General features: G+C 44.6%; 1 protein-coding gene across 1 annotated transcript in view; it reads left to right on the top strand.

Annotated features, from left to right (window-relative positions):
• The first annotated feature begins 1312 nt into the window (after positions 1 to 1312).
• LOC129702378 (retinal guanylyl cyclase 2-like) overlaps positions 1313 to 24607 on the top strand; it is a 57273-nt gene continuing 33978 nt past the window's right edge. The window contains exons 1-7 of the mRNA XM_055644149.1: positions 1313 to 4467; positions 7307 to 7608; positions 10131 to 10485; positions 13072 to 13156; positions 16895 to 16991; positions 17163 to 17291; positions 18673 to 18753. Of these exons, the coding sequence (XP_055500124.1) occupies positions 3720 to 4467; positions 7307 to 7608; positions 10131 to 10485; positions 13072 to 13156; positions 16895 to 16991; positions 17163 to 17291; positions 18673 to 18753 (1797 nt within the window). The 5' untranslated portion in view covers positions 1313 to 3719. The remainder of the gene's footprint in view (positions 4468 to 7306; positions 7609 to 10130; positions 10486 to 13071; positions 13157 to 16894; positions 16992 to 17162; positions 17292 to 18672; positions 18754 to 24607) is intronic.

The raw sequence follows: 24607 nt of genomic DNA, 5'->3' as shown, positions 1-24607 counted from the left end.
ATCTTTACATAGAAATTTTAGTTAAACATTTATTTCACCTTATCCCTTATAGCCCCTGTCCCACTTTCACGACCTAATTCACGACCTCTGCCGAGTTTTCCCTTGACTCATATTCGCAGCATGATCGCCACAAAGTCGTAAGTAGGTCGTAGGCAAGGTCGTGATGCTAGTCGTAGGTACACGTGGCATCAAGTACACGTGGCATCGGTGTTTTTTCTAGCCTAATAAAAAATGTCCACGAGTAAAAAAAAGGTCGGCATGGTAAAAATCGATACTTTTACTCGTAGGTAGGTCGTAGGTAGGTCTGTAGTGGGTCGTGATGCTAGTCGTAGGTAGTCGTAGGTGATCGGAGGCAGTCGAAGGTAATAGGTCCGGGGTGAAAAAATGGTCAGTAGAAAAAAAAGGTCATTTAAACAGCAGAATGTCACCTCTGTCACCTCTGTCACTCCAAGGTATGTTCATTCATAGCTGGAGAGATTTTTGGAGATGAGACTTGTGTTTTAGAGATGGCACCAAAAAGGCAGCAGCGCAGGGGAGGGCACAATCCTAAAAAAAACCTGCCATGCAGGTGTTGCCCACCCAGGAGGAGGAGTGGCAGGAGGTGATGCCACAGGAGGTGATAGAGCAGGAGGAGGTAGACCTGTATGAGAGATCCCTGGAGGTGGAGACCAGGGAGGTAGTCTATGTCCCCACCACCACCCCATCCTTCACTGCCTCATTTGAAGGCAGCAAAGCAGCCCTTTCTCCTGTGTCTGACACAGCATCAGAGGCAGATGCCCCATTGGTGGTGAGGGAGGGCTGGATAAAGGTTATGCCCTACACCTTCACCAGGCAGCAGGAGTGGGACCTTGAGGAACGGTTCCAGCAGAATGCTATCCTGTATGTAAAGGAAAATGAGGGGCACAGGGACAGGGACAAGAATGGCACCCTTGCCATCCACTGCCCCACATGTGTGCTTCAAGTTCCATCTTTTGTCAAAGCCCAGCGTCACTCTCTTCCAGTCATCTGGTGTACTGGGACAGTCCATCACATCATCTCCATTCACCCATTGAGACCTCTTCTTGTGCTTCCTCTTCACCCTTGCTCTTCCCCTTCTGCCTTTCTTAAAAGGCTGCTGAAGCAAAAGGGCTACTGTATAATTCCTGGGATGTCAGGACTTTCATATGAAGAAAGACTGGATAGACTCGGTTTGTACTCGCTAGAATTTAGAAGATTGAGGTGGGATCTTATAGAAACTTACAAAATTCTTAAGGGGTTGGACAGGCTAGATGCAGGAAGATTGTTCCCGATGATGGGGAAGTCCAGAACAAGGGGTCACAGTTTAAGGATAAAGGGGAAATCTTTTAGGACCGAGATGAGGAAAACTTTTTTCACACAGAGAGTGGTGAATCTCTGGAATTCTCTCCCGCAGAAGGTAGTTGAGGCCAGTTCATTGGCTATATTTAAGAGGGAGTTAGATGTGGCCCTTGTGGCTAAAGGGATCAGGGGGTATGGAGAGAAGGCAGGTACAGGATACTGAGTTGGATGATCAGCCATGATCATATTGAATGGCGGTGCAGGCTCGAAGGGCCGAATGGCCTACTCCTGCACCTATTTTCTATGTTTCTATGTAAACAGCAGTAAAACGTACATGGTCGAAGCCAGTCTTCAACAAAGTCGATGGAGATCTTCTTCATAGTCATGGGAGATCTTCAACATAGTCGTGGGAGTTCTTCAACAGGAGGTCGTAGACATAGTCGTGGAAGGTCGTAGGAGGTCGTAGCTTACAGCGACCTTGATTTTTATTTTATGTCTTTTAAGGTCGTCAGAGGTCGTGAATAAGGTCGTGAAAGTGGGACAATGGCTTTACTGGATGTTGCAGTTGCAGTTATATAAGACATTGGTAAGGCCGCATTTAGATGATTGTGTTCGGTTCTGGGCACCACGTATAGGAAAATAAACTAAACTGAGAACGTAGAACACAGAATAATAGACACAAAATGCTGGAGTAATGGGCCTGTCCCACTTAGGCGATTTGTTCGGCAACTTCCGGCGACTGTCATAGTCGTAGCAGGTCGCCGAAAAACCAGTGACTGGAACCCCACGACAATGTCTACAACAATGTCTACAACAACCTACCACCTAGTCAACGTCAAGCTACGGCAAGCTACTGACAACCGGCGACCCATTAGGACGTCCACCTGTGACTACACCTACGACAACCTACTCCACCTGTGACAAGCTATGACAAGGCAAGACAATACAGTCACCGGTACCTGTCACCAGTTGATGTAGGTTGACGTAGGTAGTCACCAGTTGAATTCACCAAAGTCAGCACCAGCTACAACCTACGTCATCCTGGCGACAACCTACGACAGCACCTACGTCAGAAGTCAAGCTACGCTCATTGGCGTCAAGCCAACTGTCGCCGAAAAGTTTTTTCTGAACATTTCAAAATCCAACGGCGACCAGAAAAAAGGTACGACTCTTTGAGCGACTGAGGAGACCATACCCGTACACCCCGGCCACCATGTGGCGACAGCCTAGTCACCTGTAGTTGCCTAAAATATTGCCTAAGTGGGACCGGCCCATTACTCAGCAGGTCAGGCAGCAACTCTGGAGAAATAGAATAGGTGATGTTTCGGGTCGGACTTGTTCAGACTGAGAGTTACTCCAGCATTTTGTGTCTATCTTCGGTATAAACCAACATTCACAGTTACTTTCTACACATCGAACTATACGGCAGAGGATCCAGCCCTTCAGCCCATAATATGCCGAATATGATACCATCTCATCTGCCTGCACGAGATCCATATCCCTCCATTCCCTGCACATGCATGTCATAGAGTCATGGTCACACAGCATGCCCATCTACACCAGTCCCATCTGCCCACGATTGGCTCATATTGCTCTAAACCTTTCCTATCCATGTACCTTGTCTAAACGTCTTTTAAATGTTGTAATAGTACCTACCTCAATTACCTCCTCTGGCAGCTATTCCATATACCTCTGGTTCTTGATTCCCCTATTCTGGGTAAAAGACTGTACATTTACCCTATCTATTCCCATCATTATCTTATACACCTCTATAAGATCACACCTTGTCCTCAAATGGATGATGCTGTAAATTACACAATGTTAGTAAACAACAAATAGACGAGATGTTGGAGGGAATATTGAGTGTTCATTTCTATTCCCATCACGCAGATTTGCTTGCCTATAATCCGCAAAAAGAAATCAGGGGCGCACAGACAAATATTCTTCCCTGTTTACAAGTGACGCATGGTCACCACAATGTACCTCTGCTGCTGCTCCTCTTCATTATAGATTTAGCCACTCGGATCTTCTCATTGATTTCAGCAGACCCAAAGGCATTATGTTGTGTAAGGACATATAGGAAGGTATCCTGACAAAGCCATCAGAATATCAAAACATACATTCAAGGCTCAGTCAAATTGTGTGAACATTCCCAGGAAGGATTCTTCTTCCTCGTGTCCGGCCTTCTTCTATATCATGTCTTTCCGGTCGGTCAGTGGTGGTTGCAGAATTGGCTACTTCAGTCAGTCACTGTGAAACAGTTTCTGTCATCAGCATTGCCCTGGATGTGCCACGTGGAGGCTTCTGCTTGCATCTCCCAGGAAGGATAAACTTATGTCTATTTCTCTTTTTCAGGACACTGAATTTGGACTAAGCATTAATTGCATCTTCCTACTGTTCGTCTGGACTGCTGGAGGGGAATCATGTTACAGTGCTCCTCCTACTATTCTGGCTTTAGGTCGAAGATATCGAGTCATCTAATCTGGATTAACAAGGGAAACCTCCCACAGTTTGCATCCTGTTCCTTGTCCCCATTTCAATTTTATTGGATGACCCTGGCCGTACTAACTCTTCCTTGCTCTGTACATTGTATAACGTACAAGGTGGGGGTCATGGGACCCTGGGAGTGTGACCCTATTTTTGCCAAAGCTCTTCCAGACGTTGCTGCTAAATTGGCTATTGATCAAATCAACCAAGATTCCTCTTTAAGTCTTGGCAACCACCTAGATTATGTAATATTAAACGAAGACTGCCAAACCTCCAAAGCATTAGTTACTTTCCATGACTATTCAGGCATGGCATCTGGATTCATTGGCCCAGTCAATCCGGGCTACTGTGATGCTGCCTCCCTTCTAGGGAAAAATTGGAACAGAATCATATTTTCGTGGGCTTGTGTTAATTATGAATTGGATGATGCCATGAATTACCCAACATTTGCAAGAACTTTGCCGTCTCCAACACAAGTACTCTCCAAGGTGATGAAATACTTCCGGTGGGCACACGTGGCCATCATCTCATCGACTGAAGACATTTGGGTGGATACAGCTGTGATCTTGGCCAGTGCTCTCAGGAAACAAGGCATGCCAGTGCGCACTGTGTTGTCAGTGGCCAATGAACTAGCAAGTATCAGAAAAGTTCTAGAGGAAATAAAATCTCTTGAGAAACTTCACAGTATGTATACATTTTTGATCTGTTGTGGATTTAACCAGTATAAACATATAGCGTGTTTTCTACTGGTTAACACGGTGCTGATCCCTGATGTTGCAGTTGTTCAGATTGTTCACCAGCACCCAGTTTTTCAGTGTACCTTTACCTGGTTATTGGGTGAATAATGAAACCAGTCTTATAACCTCTATTTCATTGCTCTTCCAAATTCACAATGGGACTTTAGAGATACAGTGCGGAAACAGACCCATCGGCTCATCGAGTCCGCATCGACAAGCGACACTAACACGATCCTACACTCTAGGGGCAATTTTACCGAAGCAAATTCACCTACAAACCTGTACATATTCGGAATGTGGTAGGAAACCAGAGCACCCAGAGAAAACCCATGTGGTCACAGGGAGAACATACAAACTCCATCCAGACAGCACATGTAGTCAGTATCAAACCTGGGTCTCTGGTGCTGTGAGGCAGCAACTCTGGTGCTCTAAGGCTGCTCTTAATATCTATGTTGCTCTTTACATTAAGCACCTTCTTGAAAGACAGGGATGGGCAACAAATTCTACTCAGGCTATGTGCGATGTATACCATCTCCATTGTACATGGAATGCACTAGGTTCTGGACCAAGAGCTGGGAAATTGCATCAGGCTGGATAGTCCCTCTTTGACTCACAGAGGTTAAATGTAACATAGAATCAAAGAATCATGGAAATCAGCGCTTTGGTTTCCAAAGAATAGCTAACCAGTGTAATCCTAATTCCCAGAACTTTCTCCATGACTAAGAGTTGATCCAAGCTCCATGCCCCATGGTTAATGGTCATTTGCTAAGATTACTCCCTATCCCTCTTTTTAGATTTTTATAATATTTAAATTAAATCACCTCTCAGTTTCCAAAGTTAAAAGTGTCCAGATCAAACTTTCCCCCTACCTAACATACTCTTATCCTGCCATCAAAGTTGTAAATGTTCTCTATACTCTCCTGCAGGTAATCATATCCTTCCCATTATGTGGTGAGCAGAACAGTACATCTTAACCCAGCTAAGACCTTTTTTCTTTAGCAGTATAACAGAATTTCCCTAATATTACATTTGATATCTCAACCAGTAAAGGAAATTCCCTCAATTTCCAGGTCTGGTCAAAGTTAAATATCATACAGACTCTGGTGAAAAAATGATTCAGAGAGAGTGAGAGAAATAAGCGAGACAGAAAGAAACAGTTAAAGTTAAGCACTTAAAAAAAAATTCATTCAATAATGAGTTAGAGTCATAGTCAGACAGCACGGATTCAGGCCCTTCAGCCCAACTTCATTAAACCAAAAGATGCCCATCTACACTAGTCCCAGTTCCCAGCATTCGACATATCCCTGTAATCTTTTCCAAATGCACTCCAAAGGCATGAAACATACTTGTAAAGATAGTTTTCAGTGCTGAGTAATTGTTTGGCAGTAACAACTTCTTAGAAGCTGACTGATCACAAGGCATCAACAATTCCCTTATGCTTGAATGACCGTCCGAATGTTTGCTGTGTATCACTCAATTAAATAGCAATGATTGTTCGGGGAAATGTTTAAAAGGGACTTGTGGTTGAACTTTTTCACATATATATGGTGGGTATATGTATGAGCTGCCAGAAGAAGCTACAGAGGTGGGGTTGAAAAAATGTTTGGGCAGGTACTGGGACAGAGAAGGTTTAGTGGGTTATGGGCAAATCACAGGCAATGGGACCAGCTCAGATAGATATCTTGGTCAGCGTGGATGAGTTGGGCCAATTCTGTGATTTTAGGATTTGTTCTCTTTTCTGTCCATGAAACCCTCTAGGAACTCTGCAGCTTTAGTACATTCTCACTGCGTTACATTTAAAACTCAGTTCCACCTTCTACTTGGGTACATTTTGTCTCAGTCATTCAATACACTTGACTTGAAAGCAGGAGAGACTATTGTGTAACGGTTCATGTATTGAGGCATCTAGAGGTTGTCATAAGCTGTACTGTAAATGTAAGTACTTTCCTTAACTCTTATTTCTCAAAAGGAAATATAGCATCTCTATGCCACCTTTCAGCACATCTCGCCAACACAGCCAATAAAATGCTTATGTAGTGTAGGAAATGCAACCACCAATCTGTGGTTCAGGCAGGCTGCCTTAAGCAGCGGATGTGACAATCACATCATCTATTTTATACATTTTGATTGAGGGATTAATATTGTTGGGGCCTTACTGAGAAACATCCCCTGGTCTTTCATAAAGTAGCTACGGCATCTGTTATATCCTTCAGAGAAGGCCCGTTTAACCTCATCCAAATGGCAGCACACCTTGGGTGATTTTGTGTGCTTGTGGCTCTGAGTGAGATTTAAATTATAAGCTTTTGACTCAAAGTTCTCCAACTGAGCCACTGGTCACATCATATTCTTATCAATTTTTAGAAGTGTTTTGAGCCTAGCCATTTGGCATTTTACCTGTATTTCCCAATACAAGGACAATTATAATTGATTTGTTAATTAAATTAGTTTATATGGACAATGCATAGGCATAACATCGAATGGTATTAGATTATCAAACCTCAACAATAAATATATTCTGGTGATGGTGTAGGAAGGAACTACAGATGCTGGTTTACACTGAAGATAGACAGAAAATACTGGCGTAACTCAGCGGGACAGGCAGCATCTGTGGTGAGAAAGAATGGGTTCCTTCTATCCAAAGATGCTGCCTGTCCCGCTGAGGTACTCCAGCATTTTGTATCTATCTGTTCTGCTAATGGTGTTGGGTTGGTATGTTACACTTCCTGACAATGAGGTAGATTATGAATCTTCAAACATCATAATACAATTTTTCTGTATGCTTTCAGTGGTCATCATGTGCATGCACTCCGTTCTCATTGGAGGCAGGGTGCAGAAACAGGTTTTGGAGGTTGCCGATGACTTGCGGATGACCGATGGCAGTTACGTCTTTATACCATACGATACTCTTCTCTACAGTCTCCCCTACCAAAACACACCCTACCCAGTGTTGGTGAACAACTCCAAGCTACAAAAGGCTTACGACTCGGTGCTGACTATCACTGTTGATTCAACAAATATGTCATTCCATCAGGCATTTAAAGAACGTGTGCAGAACCAGGAGATTGTAACTAACTTGAACCCTGAGCAGGTACCCTGGATTTTTAACTTATTCGTCTTATTTTATAAAATCACTTTTACTTATGAATGAAGTGAATTTAGAATTTAGAAACAAGGAACTGTAGATGCTGGTTGACCACTACCGTGGTAAACGCCCATCTCACCAGGGACTAACTCTACAGAACGTTTTTTCCTTCTATTATTTATTATGTAAAATAATATGTGTGTTATGATTGTGTTTATAATTTGTTTGGTTGTTTTGTTGTTTGCCTTTTCCACAAAAGTCCGCGAGCATTGCCACTTTCATTTCACTGCACATCTCGTATGTGTATGTGACAAATAAACTTGACTTGACTTGACTTGACTTGGTTTACACACAGGGGCATAAAGTGCTGGAGTAACTCAAATGTGTCAGGCAGCATCTTTGGAGAACATGGATAGGTGATGTTTCGGGTCAGGACCCTTCTTCAGACTGAGGAAAAGTCCTGACACAAAATATCACATATCCATGTTGTCCAGAGATGCTGCCTGTCCCGCTGAATTACTCCAGCACTCTGTATCCTTTTGGGGGATAGGATTAACTCAGATTCCTTGCCCAAGTATCCTTTCCTCAAGGATTATTTGAAACACACATTTCAGAAAACAATTTGATCATTCCCATTAAAACAAAACCCCAACGGCCGTGCTTGCTTTCTTACCAGGAGTGAAACAATTATTTGGAAGAATTTACTTTTCTTCCTGAGTCAAAGGTTAAGGCATCCTTCGTCATTCTAACTGAGATCAGCACACTTCAGTGGTCTTTTTGGTCTGCTGGACTCAATAACCATGTTGTTTGGTGCATTTAATTGTCGTCACATTTTCTCCGTGTGGCTGTATCATTCTGCTGGATTTTCTATGACCTAAGTGGCAAGGCCAAGCACAATGGGTGTGGAAAAAATAATCAGATCCTAATGTTCTACAGCAGTTTGAATTAAAAAAACATAGCATTAAGCTGATCAATCCATATTTATTGATGGTTAAATTATTAAACAAAAACTGAGAGACTATGTAAATCTACAATTTAAAATATACACATTATTTCATGACAGTCAACATGGATTTATTATGGGTAAATCAGATTAGAGGTTTTCGAGAATAGCAACACATAGAAATGGTCAAATTAATATAAAATCTATATTTACTTCAAATTGGTCAGTGTTCCAAATTGACTCAGGGATCCCACGCTGGGTCCAAAATCGACCCAGTAGCAGGAAGCAAAAGATATTCATTAGCCTGGGTTATAATGAGTGGAAGGATGCTTGCAGGAGCGGGTCAGGGCTGGGTCCTTAACATTTTGGATCATGAGATTGGATGAGACAAAAAATGGCCATGGGTTATGGTAGAGGAGTGCAGGCAGGTGGGACAAAATGGAAAAAAAATTGTTCGGAAACGAGAGGCTTGTAGGGACAAGAAAGAAATAATAATAATCCGTAATGTAATAATTATTTATATGAGCACTTATAAACAATATAGCTGAGAGGGTGCTGGGCTCACTAATCATTGACAAATCATGAGATACACTGATGGTACAAAAAGTGGAAATGTGGTGTGAATAAAGAGGGTCAAAGACAAACAGAAGCATCAGGCATGGTCAAAAGCCAGGGAGTACAAATGTGTTTTAACACTGGATTTGAAGATGGACAGAGAGGGGGCCTGTCTGATGTGCAACGGCAGGGTGTTCCAGAGATGAGAAATAGAAAGAAAAGACTCACTGAGCTACTCCAGCACTTTGTGTCTATCTTTGAAATATTAAATAAATTGTTAATCTCTGAAGTAGCAAAAACATTGGAGAGCATGTTCACAGACTGGCAGATACATTTCTTAACAAGGCATAATAAACTATCTTTCTTTTACTGACTAAGCATAAAATAGAAGATCAGCAAAACAACTTCAAACACTATTGTTGGTTTGTTTATACCATTCTGATCACCACACTCCAAGATGCATCTGAAAGGGTTGAAAGGAATGTAAGAGATGGTGCCTAGGCTGAAAATATCCAGCTATGATGAAAGATTGGCTAGGCTGGGTTATTTTCTTTGTAATAGATGGGAGATGTATCCAAGATGATTTGGATGAAACAGAAATGGCGGCGAGATTGAACATTGGAGAGCATTGATTTAGGGCCAATTGCATTGATTCAGAGAACAGATTTAGTACTTACTGCCTGAAAGTATAGGAAAAATAGAAATTCTGGGCATGTTTAAGCAAAACGTGGATGCTTTTTGTACCACAGCCTCCAGGCTACCAACTGAGAACTAGGCTAGAATGCACACGGTGACTCAAATGGAAGTTTTCATACTTTTATATTAGATGGTTGTATCTAGGCATGAACATATAATTCCTGAATTATTTTTAAAAGATATGTTGTCCCTATTTTAAATATTTGCTTTATACATCCTTATACGCAATTCTTAATGAAAATTGCCAAACATCTCATTGTATATTTACATTAAACTACTAATAGTGGATTTTTAAATAGAAAAGGCTTGCAAACATTTTCTTTCTGCTCGCCAGGTATCACCTCTGTTTGGAACAATCTACAATGCGATCTATTTCCTTGCAACAGCCATGCACAACAATCGAAAACACAGAGCCTGGGTCTCCGGTAGCAACATAGCAAAGTTTTCCAAAAACATCAGGTTTGAAGGATTTAACCAAAGGATCGGGACAGATGAAAATGGGGAAAGCTTCACTGATTATGTAATCCTGGACACTGATGGTACAGGAAATGAGTTGCACCGCACTTATCTCATTGATATGGAAGCTGACCTAATTCGGTTAACCGGGCAGGTAATTCACTTTCCCAATGGAGTCCTGCCGAAGACCGACTCTGCCTGCTGGTTCATCCATGGGAAAATCTGCACTGGAGGTAGGGAGCCATGCTTCCAATTCTTTAGCTTCATTTAAGAATCAGTTTCCCATCAAAAATGACAAAGAGAAAATTTCACTGATAGAAACATAGAAACATAGAAACATAGAAATTAGGTGCAGGAGTAGGCCATTCGGCCCTTCGAGCCTGCACCGCCATTCAATATGATCATGGCTGATCATCCAACTCAGTATCCCGTACCTGCCTTCTCTCCATACCCCCTGATCCCCTTAGCCACAAGGGCCACATCTAACTCCCTCTTAAATATAGCCAATGAACTGGCCTCAACTACCCTCTGTGGCAGAGAGTTCCAGAGATTCACCACTCTCTGTGTGAAAAAAGTTCTTCTCATCTCGGTTTTAAAGGATTTCCCCTTTATCCTTAAGCTGTGACCCCTTGTCCTGGACTTCCCTAACATTGGGAACAATCTTCCTGCATCTAGCCTGTCCAACCCCTTAAGAATTTTGTAAGTTTTTATAAGATCCCCTCTCAATCTTCTAATTTCTAGAGAGTATAAACCAAGTCTATCCAGTCTTTCTTCATAAGACAGTCCTTAAATATGTTCTTAAATATTTTATAAATTCTAATACTTCCAGAATTATTGCCGATTTTAAGGAACGGACTTTAATTGTCATAGTAGATCTCTAAATGTTTCCTGGATATAATAATATTACTCTCTCAGATATAGTTTTAAAGTATGCTGCTGATTGAGGTCTTCAAACCTCTCCTTGTGGATCTTGGTAACAGCTTCCAAGTGCAGCAGACTGGTGAGATGGTCACCCCCGACTGTGTGCATGTGAAAGTGATATCCAGTAACATGTATATTATATTTTTGGGCAAACATTAATAAATTCTAGGTCATCAAAAACAATTTAGATCTGCAAGACTAAGGTTTGTTACTCTGGGTTCTATAACACCACCAGATATCTATCTATCTCCGTATTTATCTATTTAAAGATTCATCTTCCACAGCCAGGAATTCCAACGACTTTCTTTGAGAGAAGAAATTCTTCCTCATCTTAATCTTAACTGGTGCCTCCTTCTTGCCCGCTGACCCCAGACCTTCTCTTGGGAGAAAACTTCTTCCAGCCTTTATGTGGTTAAGGCTTGTATAGAAACATAGAAACATAGAAATTAGGTGCAGGAGTAGGCCATTCGGCCCTTCGAGCCTGCACCGCCATTCAATATGATCATGGCTGATCATCCAACTCAGTATCCCGTACCTGCCTTCTCTCCACACCCTCTGATTCCCTTAGCCACAAGGGCCACATCTAACTCCCTCTTAAATATAGCCAATGAACTGGCCTCGACTACCCTCTGTGGCAGAGAGTTCCACAGATTCACCATGAGTTGTATTTATTTCAAAAAATTGTTCCTTGTTCTCCTCAACCCCAATAACCCCAACTGTTGCCCATAAGACATTCAGTTCACATCCAGAATTATCCTTGTCAACCTTCTCCGTTCTGCCTCCAAATGTGTTACATCCTCCTTAAGTAAGACATCTCAAACCAAGCTAACGCATTAGATGTGGTCCCACTACTGCCTTATGTCTCCATCGTTAATATAAACAGTTGTGATCCCTGTACTGGTCACTGTGGCAACCACCAGTGTCAACCAGGCTGTCAACATGAAAATGACCATCTTTTCATTTCTCATTTCGCTCTGCTAGTTAGCCAATTCGTTATTCATTCTAATGTTATTATCTCCAGCATCGTGACATCTTAGCTTGCAAAATAACCTGTTGCTATTTGATATCTTCTTAAAATCCAAATATTATCTCAATGTTTCTCCTCTATCTGCTCTGGTTGAAACCTCCTCAGAGAACTCAAATACATTTGTCGGGCATGATTGGGCTTCATAATACCTCTGTTGTCATATAAGGCCATTTTCAGCATCTTTATGTTTCATCAACAGTTGTAAGGTGATTAAATTAAGATTGGGCACCGAAGATATACTGTTAGGAGCTACTGGTTATCCAGAGTTTAGCTATTTGAGGAGTCCAATGGTAGCGATCACCTCTACCTTGTACTTTGTTTCACAGAGATATGGAGGGTAGAGCTGCTGTCTCATAGCAGCAGAGACCCGAATTCAATCCAGACCTCAGGGTTTTGTCTGTGTGGAGTTTGCACGGCCTCCCTGTGGCCACATAGGTTTTATCCCACTTCCCAAGGATGTGCGGGTTAGTAGGTTAATTGGCCACTATAGAGTGCCCCTCGTGCATGTGAGAGATAGAGTCGGGGGGAGTTGATAAGAATGTGGGTACAATAAAAATGGAGTTAGTGCAGGATTAGTGTTAATAGGTGGTTGATGGTCAACTCGGTGGGCTGGAGATAATTTTTCTGTGCTATATCTCTCTATGACTATCTGTGATAGCACATAATGAGTTGAGAACGCTCTTAATCCAATCCCTGGTTAGATATAGAGCATTTTTGAACAGTTGTTGGCCATCCATATGTAGGCCAATGGAAAGGACTATGTTAACATTAACTTCCATATATTTCTGGTGTTCATCAGTGGAAAACATTTATTTGTCTTTTACTTTTATTCTTATATCATTTGATTTACCTTTCCACGTTTTTATTTTAGGCATTGACCCGTTCTATGCTGTCACGGTGCCACTGGTGGCTATCTTCGCTCTGCTCTGCATTGTGGGTCTGGCTTGTTTTTTAAGGTATAGCCCTTGGCAAAGTTTTTATTTTGTTTAAGGTCCAATGGTTAAACATAATTCTTTTTTTTTGCCATTACAGTGAGGAGGCTGGTGCAGCATTATCATTGGAAGTACTTTTCCAGACTGCCTAGTTGGCTCAGATATGGAGGCAGGTTATTTTTCACAAAGGATAAACAACAGGACATAGCCTGAACATTTAACTTCATAACTTGACTATAGGCAACGCTCTGTCAGCATGAGAAACATTCATCGTCATATCTTCTGTTCTTCTGTGGAAGAACTGGCAATAAACCAGTGACGTTGAAAGAGCAATAGATCAGAATCAGTTTTGGTCACCCTTCTGTTGTTCAGCTGGAAAGAAGATTTACGAGGATGTTGCCAGGACCTAAGGGCCTGAGCTATAGGGAGAGGTTGGGACAGGCTAGGAGCTTATCCCTTAGAGGGTAGGAGATCTTATAGAGATGTATACAATCATGGTGGGAATAGATAGGGTTAAATGCACAGTCATCTACTCAGTGTAGGGGAATCAAGACCAGGGGACATAGGGTTAATGTGAGAGGGGGAAGCATTAATAGGAACTTGAGGTCTCTTTTCACGTCTCTTTTCACACAGAGAATGGTGGGTTATATGGAACAAGATGCCCGAGGGGGTAGTTGAGGCAGATACTAAATATAACAGCATATAACATGCGTTTGGACAAGTTACACGGATAGGAATGGTTTTGGTCTAAACGCGAGGAGATGGGACCAGTGTAGATGGGGCATCTTGGTTGGCATTGACAAGTTGGGCTGAATGGCCTCTTTCTGTGCTATATGATTCTGTGACTGTGACTGTAAAAGAAAAATACAATAACTTTAATGACAATGTGTAGAATTAATAGTGAAACAGAATAGAAATAACCAGTTATTTATTTTAGTGATGGTGATTGAGGAATAAGCATTTGCAAAGCTATCAGGACCCATCCCTTTGTTGAAAAGAACCACTGGAATATTCACAAGCAGTTGAGAGGACAGACCAGGCCCTTCATCCAAATGACAGCCCTGCGCCTGTCCTCTGCTAAAATACCAGCCTGCATTGTGTGCCCAAGCCTCTTCATTGGAAACTAATCCACTGACATCCAGACACAGGGACAAGAGCGGAAGGTGGAAGTCAGTTTCATCGGTGCATCAGGATTAAGAAGAAACAGATTGTCAGATTATAACAGCAAGAAGGGGATAGGATAGAGGACAAGAGTGCTACCACTGAGCAAGGAGAGCATCATGAGGAGAGGTTACAAGAATCGGAACACCACACAAACTCAGCAGGTGAAACAGCATCTATGGAGGCACAAGCTGTACACTGGCATTTCAGGTGCAGACCGTGCATCAGGAATAAGAAGGAATAGACGCCCACAGCTATCTCGATCACACTTCTTCCCACCTTGCTTCCTGTAAGGACTCTATCCCCTACTCCCAATTCCTCCGTCTACGCTGCATCTGTGCCCAAAATGAGGTGTTCCACACCAGGGCATCGGAGTTGTCCTCATTCTTTAGGAAACGGGGGTTCCTCTCTTCCATTATAGATGAGGCCCTCACTAGGCTCTCCTCGATAACTTGCAGCTCCGCTCTTACTCCCCCTCCCCCTATTTGTAACAGGGAAAGGGTCCCCCTTGCCTTCACCTTCCACCCCATCAAACGTCACATACAGCACATTTTTGTCACCTCCATTGGGATCCCACCACTAGCCACATCTTCCCATCGCTACCCCTTTCTGCTTTCCGTAGAGACCGTTCCCTCCGCAACTCCCTAGTCAACTTGTCCCTTCCCACCCAAACCACCCACTCCCCAAGTACTTTCCCCTGCAACCGCGGGAGGTGCAACACCTATCCCTGTACCTCCCCCACCTTGACTCTGTCCATGGAACCCCAACAGTCTTTTCAGGTGAAGCAGAGGCTCACTTGCACCTCCTCCAACTTCATCTACTGAATCTGCTATGCCAGGTGTCGACTCCTATATATTGCCGAGACCAAGCGCATGTTCGGCGATCGTTTCGCTGAACACCTCCGCTCAGTCTGCCTAAACCTACCTGATCTCCCGGTTGCTAAACAAATTAACTCCCCCTCCCATTCCCACACTGACCTTTCTGTCCTGGGCCTCCTCCATGGTCAGAGTGAGGCCCAGTGCAAATTGGAGGAACAGCACCTCATATTTCGCTTGGGCAGTTTACACCCCAGCGGTATGAACATTGACTTCTCTAACTTCCAGTAACCCTTGCTTTCCCTCTCTCTCCATCCTTCTCCCTTCCCAGTTCTCCGACCAGTCTTACTGTCTCCGACTACATTTTATCTCTGTTTGCTTTGTCATTACCGTCTCCCAACTAACAATGATCTATTCTACATTTTCCTTGACCTCCATTCCCTTTGGCCTGTTTTCACTTCCTTATCTATGTACCTCCCACTGCCCTGACCTCAGCCTGATGGGCCTGTCCCACTTAGGCGATTTTTCAGCAGACTGCCTGCGACTGTTAGAGTGCAGAGTGGAACACACACACACGTACGCACACACGCACACGCACACACACGCACACACACGCACACACACACACACACACACACACACACACACACACACACACACACACACACACACACACACACACACACACACACCGGGGGCCAGGGCAAGCGGGGGAGCGCTGTCTGAAATTCACATGCTGCAAAGCCAAGGTGATACAGACACACACCACGATGAACAGGAAGGTTGACGCTGTAATTAAGACGGCCAGCACAGTGTGCTAGCACAGGTCCTTTAAAAGTGGGGAGAAGGGGGTTAAGGGAGGGGAGAAGGAGTGGAGACACTTTTAAGAAGCCAGACAACTTTTAATAAGCCAGAGATACACAGCTGTAAAGTTTAGCGGCCATTTAACATTACCGGTCGGTTCTCCTTGGTTCTGAAAACTCCTGCTTACGTTTTTTTCCCCCAATGAGCCAATCAAAATGCCCGGTCTGCAAAGGCGATTAACTAAAACTACCTACGACCACCTCGACTAGCCATAACTACATGGCGACCCCACTACAACAGCACCTACGACTACAGGATTAGCGATAATCTCCATGGCGACCAATTTTTGGTCGCAGAAAACTTTTCAACATGTTGAAAAGTTTGCGGCGACCATACTGAGGCCGTGACTAGTTCCCAGAATGCGGGAACTCCTCGCGAACATGAAGGAAACTCACCAGAGACCATCAGCAAACATGTGGCGACCATGTGGCGAGCGCAGAGTCTCCTGTACTCGCCTAAAAAGTCGCCTGTGGGACAGGCCCATGAAGAAGGTTCTCGATCCGAAATGTCACTCATTCTTTCTCTTCAGAGATGCTGCCTGTCCCGCTGAGTTACTCCAGCATTTTGGGTCTATCGTTGATTTAAAGCAGCATCTGCAGTTCCTTCCTGCACAGAAGGAGCAGGTTGTCTAATTGTAACAGCAATAAGGGGATAGGATAGGGGCTGGTAAGTGAAACTGAAGCATTGACTTCCATCTTCTGCCTTCGCAGATTCTGCTTGACCTGCTGAGTTCTTCCAGCATTCTGCTTTTGTTCCAGATTCCAGCAACTGTTTTCTGTTTTATATTCTGGTTGAAATAAGGCAACTTATGATTAAAAATGAAACGGAGTGGAGCTCCCATATCTAATTGGCGTGATTGTTTTGCTGCTGATTATTATTTTATATGGTTTTATGTCTGATTTCAGTTTTTTTTAATTTCCAGGCGCCAAATAATCCAAATAAAATTAATGAAGGGCCCTGATAGGATTTTACTGACATTCAATGATGTTACGTTTATAAATCCGCAGTTTAGTAATAAGGTTTGTAATTTGACTGCTAATCTCTTGTGTGACCAATTATATTTCTTTATATTACAGTTTAGTATTTGACATTCTAAAATGAATCTTAAAAGAATGAATCAAATTCGCAGTCTTCATAATCTTCCCTGTCCTAAAATGTTTGTGTCTGATTTTAAGAAAATCAGTGGTGAGGACAGTCAACCTAGTGAAGGTGTACAAGGTATCTCTGAATCAAGGAGTAAGAGATCTCCCATCCGGTCACACTCAGTCGGAAGCCTGACACCAGCCACCTATGAAAACTCAAATGTAGCGATTTATGAGGTAATCATTTGTACATATATGGCCTTCTAGTTTGAATGTACAACATTCTAGTGCTCTAATCTAAATATCCCTGATGTCTGGAGGGTTGATATTGTTCCATCTCCATCCTCACAATATTTGTGTAAGAAATCCTCCGCATTGATTATTGAAGATAGACACAAAACTCTGGGGAAATTCAGCGGGACAGGCAGCATCTCTGAAGAGAAGGAATGGGTGGCGTTTCGGGTCGAGACCCTTCTTCAGACTGATTATTGATTATTGAGTCTGGTTATTGAGTTGACATTGGCTCAGCTCGTTTGTTTTTTTCCTCCAGAGTGGAGGATACGCTCAGACTGACCCGCCAGGCATTACTTTTTGCTCTGCATTTTGCAACTCATATATTCTTTGGTCTGTGTTTTTTATTCTTTGTTGTCCCTCTCTAAATGTTCCCAAACACCCACTGACCAGATATCCTTGTTTATAACTTATCTACCTTTTTACCCTCTCACATGCATTCCCCCTCCCTCACCTTCTCATAGATTAAAATGCCTCCTTTGTCTCCTTCCCAGTTGCAACACAGAGCCTTGATTCTGATTCCCTTTGATTCTCTTGTCGCAGATGCGGCCTGTCCTACCAAGTACTTCCACCATTTTCTGTTCCTACTATGAGCATGATTGAGTCTGTGGTTGTATCTTGGAGAGGCACATGGATAATTATTTAGAGAACATTCCTTGTGGCAATGATGTGTAGGAAGTAACTGCAGATGTTGATTTAAACCGAAGATAGACACAAAAACCTGGAGTAACTCAGCGGGTCAGACATCATCTCTGTCAGAAAAGGAATAGGTGATGTTTTGGGTCGAGACCCTTCTTCAGACTGAGAGTTAGGAGAAAGGCAAATGAGAGCTATAGACGGTGATATAGAGAGATATAGAGCAACTGATTACCCAGTGTACGTTAAGACTTGATGATGTATACGAGTCCACACCTTGAACAACGGATAGAGTAGATGAGGTTGGAGGAGATGCAATTGAACCTCTGCCAAACCTAAATGGACTGTTGGGGTCCCTGGACAGAGTCGAGGGAGGAAGCACAGGGACAGGTGTTGCATCTCCTGCGACTGCAGGGGAAGGTACCGGGGAGGGGGTGGTTTGGGTGGGAAGGGATGATTTAGCAAGGTAGTTGTGAAATGAACCTGCTTGTGGCAATGAAATAGAAGTGTACACAGATATTCATTACATCACTAGCCCAATTCAGCAAACGTCCATATATAACATTAAGGTGCACTGCAGAGGGGGTCATTAAAGAAGTACAGTTATTTTGCTAAATGCAATTGTTGCTCTAAATGAAACCACCCAAAACGGAAAACGGATGTCTTAATCCATATAGTTTCATCTTTCCAGGGTGACTGGGTGTGGTTGAAGAAGTTTCTTTGTGAAGAATTTGGCGAGATAAAACCAAGCACAAAAGCTGTGTTTGAAATGGTAAGTTTAAAACTAACATTTATTTTAAACTAGACTAAGTGGGACCCATTGGGTCCCAGCATCACACGGGAGGGCTGGCTCCCCAATGCAATATTTCACCTCTCCACCAATTCCAATATTGGTGGCCAGTGGGGGGTGGGGAGGCTTTCTGGAGCGCTAGTATGGGTGTTGTGGGCTGAAGGGACTGGTTTCCAGGGGGATAGTATGGACATTGAGGGCCGAATGGATTCTTGGGCTGGCGGCTCAGTCACTCAAGCCTGTTCTGCTGGCAGCTCACTCACTCACGGCTGGTGGGCTGGCAGTTGACTCACAGCTATTCCTTGAAATTCCATTTCAAGCAGGGCGCAAGGCCACCAAATTCAAGTGCAGTTTCTTACCACTTCAAGCAGGGTGCAAGGCCACCAAATTCAAGTGCAGTTTCATACCATTTCAAGCAAAATCCCTGCATAGGTCCCCTGGCGGTCCAGGTGCTGGAGGATGATGTGCAGGCCTACGTTGACTGCGTCATCCACTGATCTATTGGCCCGGTATGCAAACTGCAGGGGGATTGTGATATTTTTCAGCTTGGCCAGCACGTCTTTCAAGGGTCGTCATGATTACAGAGGTCAGTGCGACAGGCCTGTAATCATTAAGACCTGTAATCCTTGGCATTTTGTGTACGGGAACAATAGTGGAGACTTTGAAGCAGGAGGAGGCCATTCGGCCCTTCAAGCCAGCACCACCATTCATTGTGATCATGGCTGGTCCTGGAGATTTCCAGCTTTTCTATCTCCTGAATAGCTTTCCACCTTTTGCTATTGTTAGTGATGGAGAAGTGGCCAGACTGATGTTGGGCAACAAGAAGGGAGTGGGTAGTGGATGAAGGCCCGGTCTTTGCAGACTGAAGCCAGGCTGTAAGTGGACGTGAAGTGGTGATTTGGGTGGTGTGGGTGGAGAAGGGTCATGTCTTTGCAGACTGGGGTCACAGGCCCATACGAAGCTTTTCAAAAAGGGGGGTGGCATGACAGGATTACAAAAAACTTAATGTGAAATAATGTGCGCGCTGCGCACATCACGAGCACGAAGCGTGAAATCCCTCGATGCCAGGGTTTTAAGCTGGGGTTTTAGATGCTCTCTGATGCATTCTGAGCCTTATTTTGGAGCATTTTTGCACCAAATTTATGACCAATATTTCAGAAATTAACAGGAATCTGAGAGGTAGTTTTTTCACGCAAGGGGTGCTGGGTGTATGGAACGAGCTGCCAGAGGAGGTAGTTAAGGCTGGGACTATCCTAATGTTTAAGAGACATTTGGACACGTACATGGATAGGACAGATTTAGATGGATATGGGCCAAATGCGTGTGAGTGGGACTAGTTTAGATGGGACATGTTGGTCGGTGTGGGCAAGTTGGGCTGAAGGGCCTGTTTCCACACTGCATCATTCTATGACTAAAAAGTGAAGAAGAAAAATGCATGTGGATAAGTAGAGCAGATTTGAAAGAGGAGTGAAGGCAGAGAGAGGTTTATGGGTGGAAAGGAACATAGGAAAGGAGGGGGGAGAGTGGACTTGGGCAGATGGGTGAAGGGAAAATAGACACAAGGTGCTGGAGTAACTCAGCGGGTCAGGCAGCATCTGTGGAGAACATGGATAGGTGACATGTCACAGAGTGCTGGAATAACTTAGTGAGTCAGGCAGCATTTCTGGAGAAAAGGTATAGATTATATTTCGGGTCAAGACCGTTCTTCAGTAATATTCATGATGTGACCCAAACCATTGTGAGCTACTTTGTTTCGGTGCTTGCCCTCTCCTATAACATCTCTGCTGCCTTGGGTGATGCAGGACAGGATACAAGCTTTGGGACATGGTGTGAAGCTGTTGCCGTCTGTCCCAGCCTGGTAAAAACCTGGATGGAGTGGATTTGGAGAGGATGTTTCCACTAGTGGGAGAGTCTAGGACCAGTGGCCGCAGCTTCAGAATTAAAAGACATTCCTTTAGGAAGGAGATGAGCAGGAATTTCTTAAGTCAGAGGGTGGTGAACTGTGGAATTCATTGCCACAGACAGCTGTGGGGGTCTGTTGAGGATACGGGTGTCGGAGGTACTGGGGAGAAGGCAGGAGAATGGGTTTGAGAGGGAAAGATAGATAGTCATAGAGTGATACAGTGTGGAAACAGGCCCTTCGGCCCAGCATGTCCCATCTGCACTAGTCCCACCTGCCCACGTTTGATCCATATCCCTCCGAATCTGTCCCATCCATGTACCTGTCTAACTGTTTCTTAAATGTTGTAATAGTCCCAGCCTCAACTACCTCCTCTGGCAGCTTGTTCCATACACCTACCACCCTTTGTGTGAAAAACACACCCCTCAGATTCCTATTAAATCTTTTGCCCTTCACCTTAAACTTGTCCTCTGCTCCTCGATTCACTTACTCTGGGCAAAAGACTCAACCCTATCTATCCAAATCATGATTTTATACACCTCTATTAGATCATCCCTCATCCTCCTGTGCTCCATGAAATAGTGTCGCAGCCTACACAACCTCTCCCTGTAGCGTTTGGCCCAGCAGGGTTGGCATGGGCCCAGCGGGGGTGGCGTGGGCCCAGCGGGGTGTTGGCCCAGCAGGGTTGCCATGGGCCCAGCTGGGGTGCCGTGGGCCCAGCGGGGGTGGCGTGGGCCCAGCGGGGGTGGCGTGGGCCCAGCGGGGGTGGCGTGGGCCCAGCGGGGGTGGCGTGGGCCCAGCGGGGGTTGCGTGGGCCCAGCGGGGGTTGCGTGGGCCCAGTGGGTGTCAGTGGGGGTGGCGTGGGCCCAGCGGGGGTGGCGGGGGCCCAGCGGGGGTGGCGTGGGCCCAGCGGGGCGGGGTGGCGTGGGCCCAGTGGGGGTGGCAGCCAGCAGGGGGCGTGGCGTGGGCCCAGTGGGGTCAGCGGGGGGCGGGGGCGTAGCGTGGGCGGGAGATGGCTTGGGACCCGGCGGCAGGGGAAGGCGAGGGGAGCGGGCCCCGCCGCAGCAGCGTCTGGCAGGAGAACAGAGAACTGGCCTTTTCCAAAGTGGAAACGCTGATTTTTTTCCCAATTTTTTTTTGGATTTTTTCTTACTCTGGGGGGAAAAAGGGGGTGTGTGGTCGCACCCAACGCACCCCCCCCCTTCGGACGGCCATGGGTCAGGCTGTAATTAGGTGTGAAGTGGTGATTGGGGAGGAGTGGGTGCGGGAGGAGGGGAAGGGGGTTATGTTTCTGTCTATCAGACCTGCAGTAGAACTCTTTCAAGTCATTGGACACACTGAAGATGAGTCATTAGCTGAGGCATCATTGTTCATCAACAATGATGAATTCATCATTCAGCACAAATGAATTTTGTTTAGATTCATCTTGCACTTCACCCTGTGCCACGTTTTGCAGCACCCCTCCTCCCTTCACCAAACCAGCCTGTGCACCATAAGAGGGGAGTTTCTCTAGACAAGTTTAATAATGCTTGTCTCAGGGCAAGCCTGTCTGTCTTCCTCTTGCGTTTGAGGCAGCAGACGTCTGGAGCAGGGGTGATGCCATCCAGTTCGACATCCGTAGGTGCCCGCCCTAAAAAGGGCGCATGCTCTGGGTTGGCGCCAAGCTGTGGCGCTGCTGCTGTCTCTGTTTGCCGTCATTCGCCTGACTGAGGTGAGTTGACAGTGCTCACCATGGGGAGGTCGACAACGTGAGGTCCAGCCTGCCTGTGTGGTGCCTTGTGCCTCTAGCTGCCCTGTTGTCTCAGACTTCATGTCTCCTTCAACATACTGCAAGTCTCAGGACCCACTATACCCGATGCCTCGTCATTTATTCATATGACCATTAACTGCGTGAAATTAAAGGCAAAACCCTTTGCTTGCTTGAAGCAGAGTTAATAAACAAATATTTTATTTTACAGCATTAATCACGATTAATATTTTAATGGGTGGCCATGTCCACGTTTATGACTGTAGAGAAAGGGGGGGTTCAGGAACGCATAGAATAGTAAGATTAAACGAGAACGTTTGAAGTTTGATCTTTATTTTATGAGGAGTAACGTTGAGGGATTATGTGAAGACCCCGTCAGTACGCATGCGGGTCAATCTTCAAAGCAGCGGTGCGAAATCACAGACAACAGATATTGAACTGAATATAGTAAGGTAAGAGAACCATAATACCAGTTGACCTTTATGATAGAGGGCTGGGAGCGGAGGGCACGTAATCCCTCAACGTTACTCCTCATAAAATAAAGATCAAACTTCAAACTGGTAAGTTCTCGTTTAATCTTACTATTTTACTTCGGAGTCACGTGAGTGACATTGATATAGACATGTTGATGCTATTAATGAACAATAGTGCAATAGTAACCTCCCTCAACTGGGAGGAAACATACCTAACATAGAGTTGGCAAATACCCCCAATCTGGCAATGAGTTTGATCTGAATTTTTGGACAGATCAATAGTTTGACCATCCTGCAGCCGCTAGGATGTGGTCCATAACCCTGCTGCTGAGGTATAGCGGTCCTGGTGGAGTGAGACTCAAAATGTCAATGTTTACTCCAGTATATGCCAGACCCATTTAATCCTCTGGAGAAGGTTTGTAGTGATTCCTTCTAACGAGGTTTATGTAACTAACAAAATAGCCAGTCAGAGTCTATAAGACTCTTAAGGACTTTGACATACTGGTGTAGATGCATGATTACACGCAACCCAAGGTCCATGGGATATGCAACATCTAGTTTGGTCTTATGTCCCTGCTTGACTAATCATGAACAAAACATGTTTATTATAGCCCACATGATATGATCATTCTATCCAGTGCAGCAATGACTGGACCCGTAGCGCTGTACTCAGCACCATTGGCATAACCACTAGTACGTGTGTTTGACCAAGGACAGGGATGTTGCTGGTGCCCATCGGCGAAGTGACGTAGTACAATGTTAAGATTCAAGATTCAAGATTCAATTTAATTGTCATTTGGACCCCTTGAGGTCCAAACAAAATGCCGTTTCTGCAGCCATACATTACAAACAAATAGACCCAAGACACAACATAATTTACATGAACATCCATCACATCGCTGTGATGGAAGGCCAAAAAAAAAACTTATCTCTCCACTCTGCCCCCCCCCCCCCCCCCCCCCCCCCCCCCCCCCCCCCCCGATGTCAGAGTCAAAGTCAGAGCCCCCGGCTGGCGATGGCGATTGTCCCGCGGCCATTAAAGCCACGCCGGGTGGTGCGAGGTAACAACCCATATCTCTGCATCCCTAGGCCTGGGAGGTTTTAAGTTGATGATACCCTTCAAAATCTAGATGTCAGAGGGTGAGACGGGACAGAGCGGTTTATGTTCACCGCAGCCAAATGACGAGGAGGTACTTCAGGCGCAGTAAATGGAATATTAACTTAATGTTATAATCCCATAAGACTGAATTTCAAGATGTCAGTCATCCGTGCCGAGTTAAACATAAAGAAGCATAAACAATACTTCCCATCTCCTATGAGGAATGCTGCTATTTGATGCTATTACTGCAATCTGCAGTGAGCACTCCCAATGCTTTAGGTTTGACAACCCGAGCCGCAGGAACGGTCTCTCATGGTCTGTAAGTCAATGAATTGATTATATCATGCAGAGGATGGTTTCAACATCACAACTGAACCAGCATCTTTGTGCCCAGAAATAACCATGTAAGGTTTTATGCTCATTCCCCACATTAACTGGAAGCATGGGTAAATCACCCAGGCAGGCACTGTGAAAAGCCGGAAGCGGGAAATTTGCATGACCCGTCCTATGAGGCCAAATGGAGGAAGACATAAAAGACCATTCCTCCCTTGTGTAGTGAGAATGCCACCTATATGAAGCCGCTGGCTCCTGGCTCCTGAACCACCAGCGAATCCACC

The sequence above is a fragment of the Leucoraja erinacea genome, chromosome 12, assembly GCF_028641065.1.
Source record: "Leucoraja erinacea ecotype New England chromosome 12, Leri_hhj_1, whole genome shotgun sequence".
In the NCBI taxonomy this organism is placed as follows: domain Eukaryota; kingdom Metazoa; phylum Chordata; class Chondrichthyes; order Rajiformes; family Rajidae; genus Leucoraja; species Leucoraja erinaceus.
The sequence above is the reverse complement of the archived record's forward strand: the minus strand, read 5'-3'. Positions and strand labels throughout refer to the sequence as shown.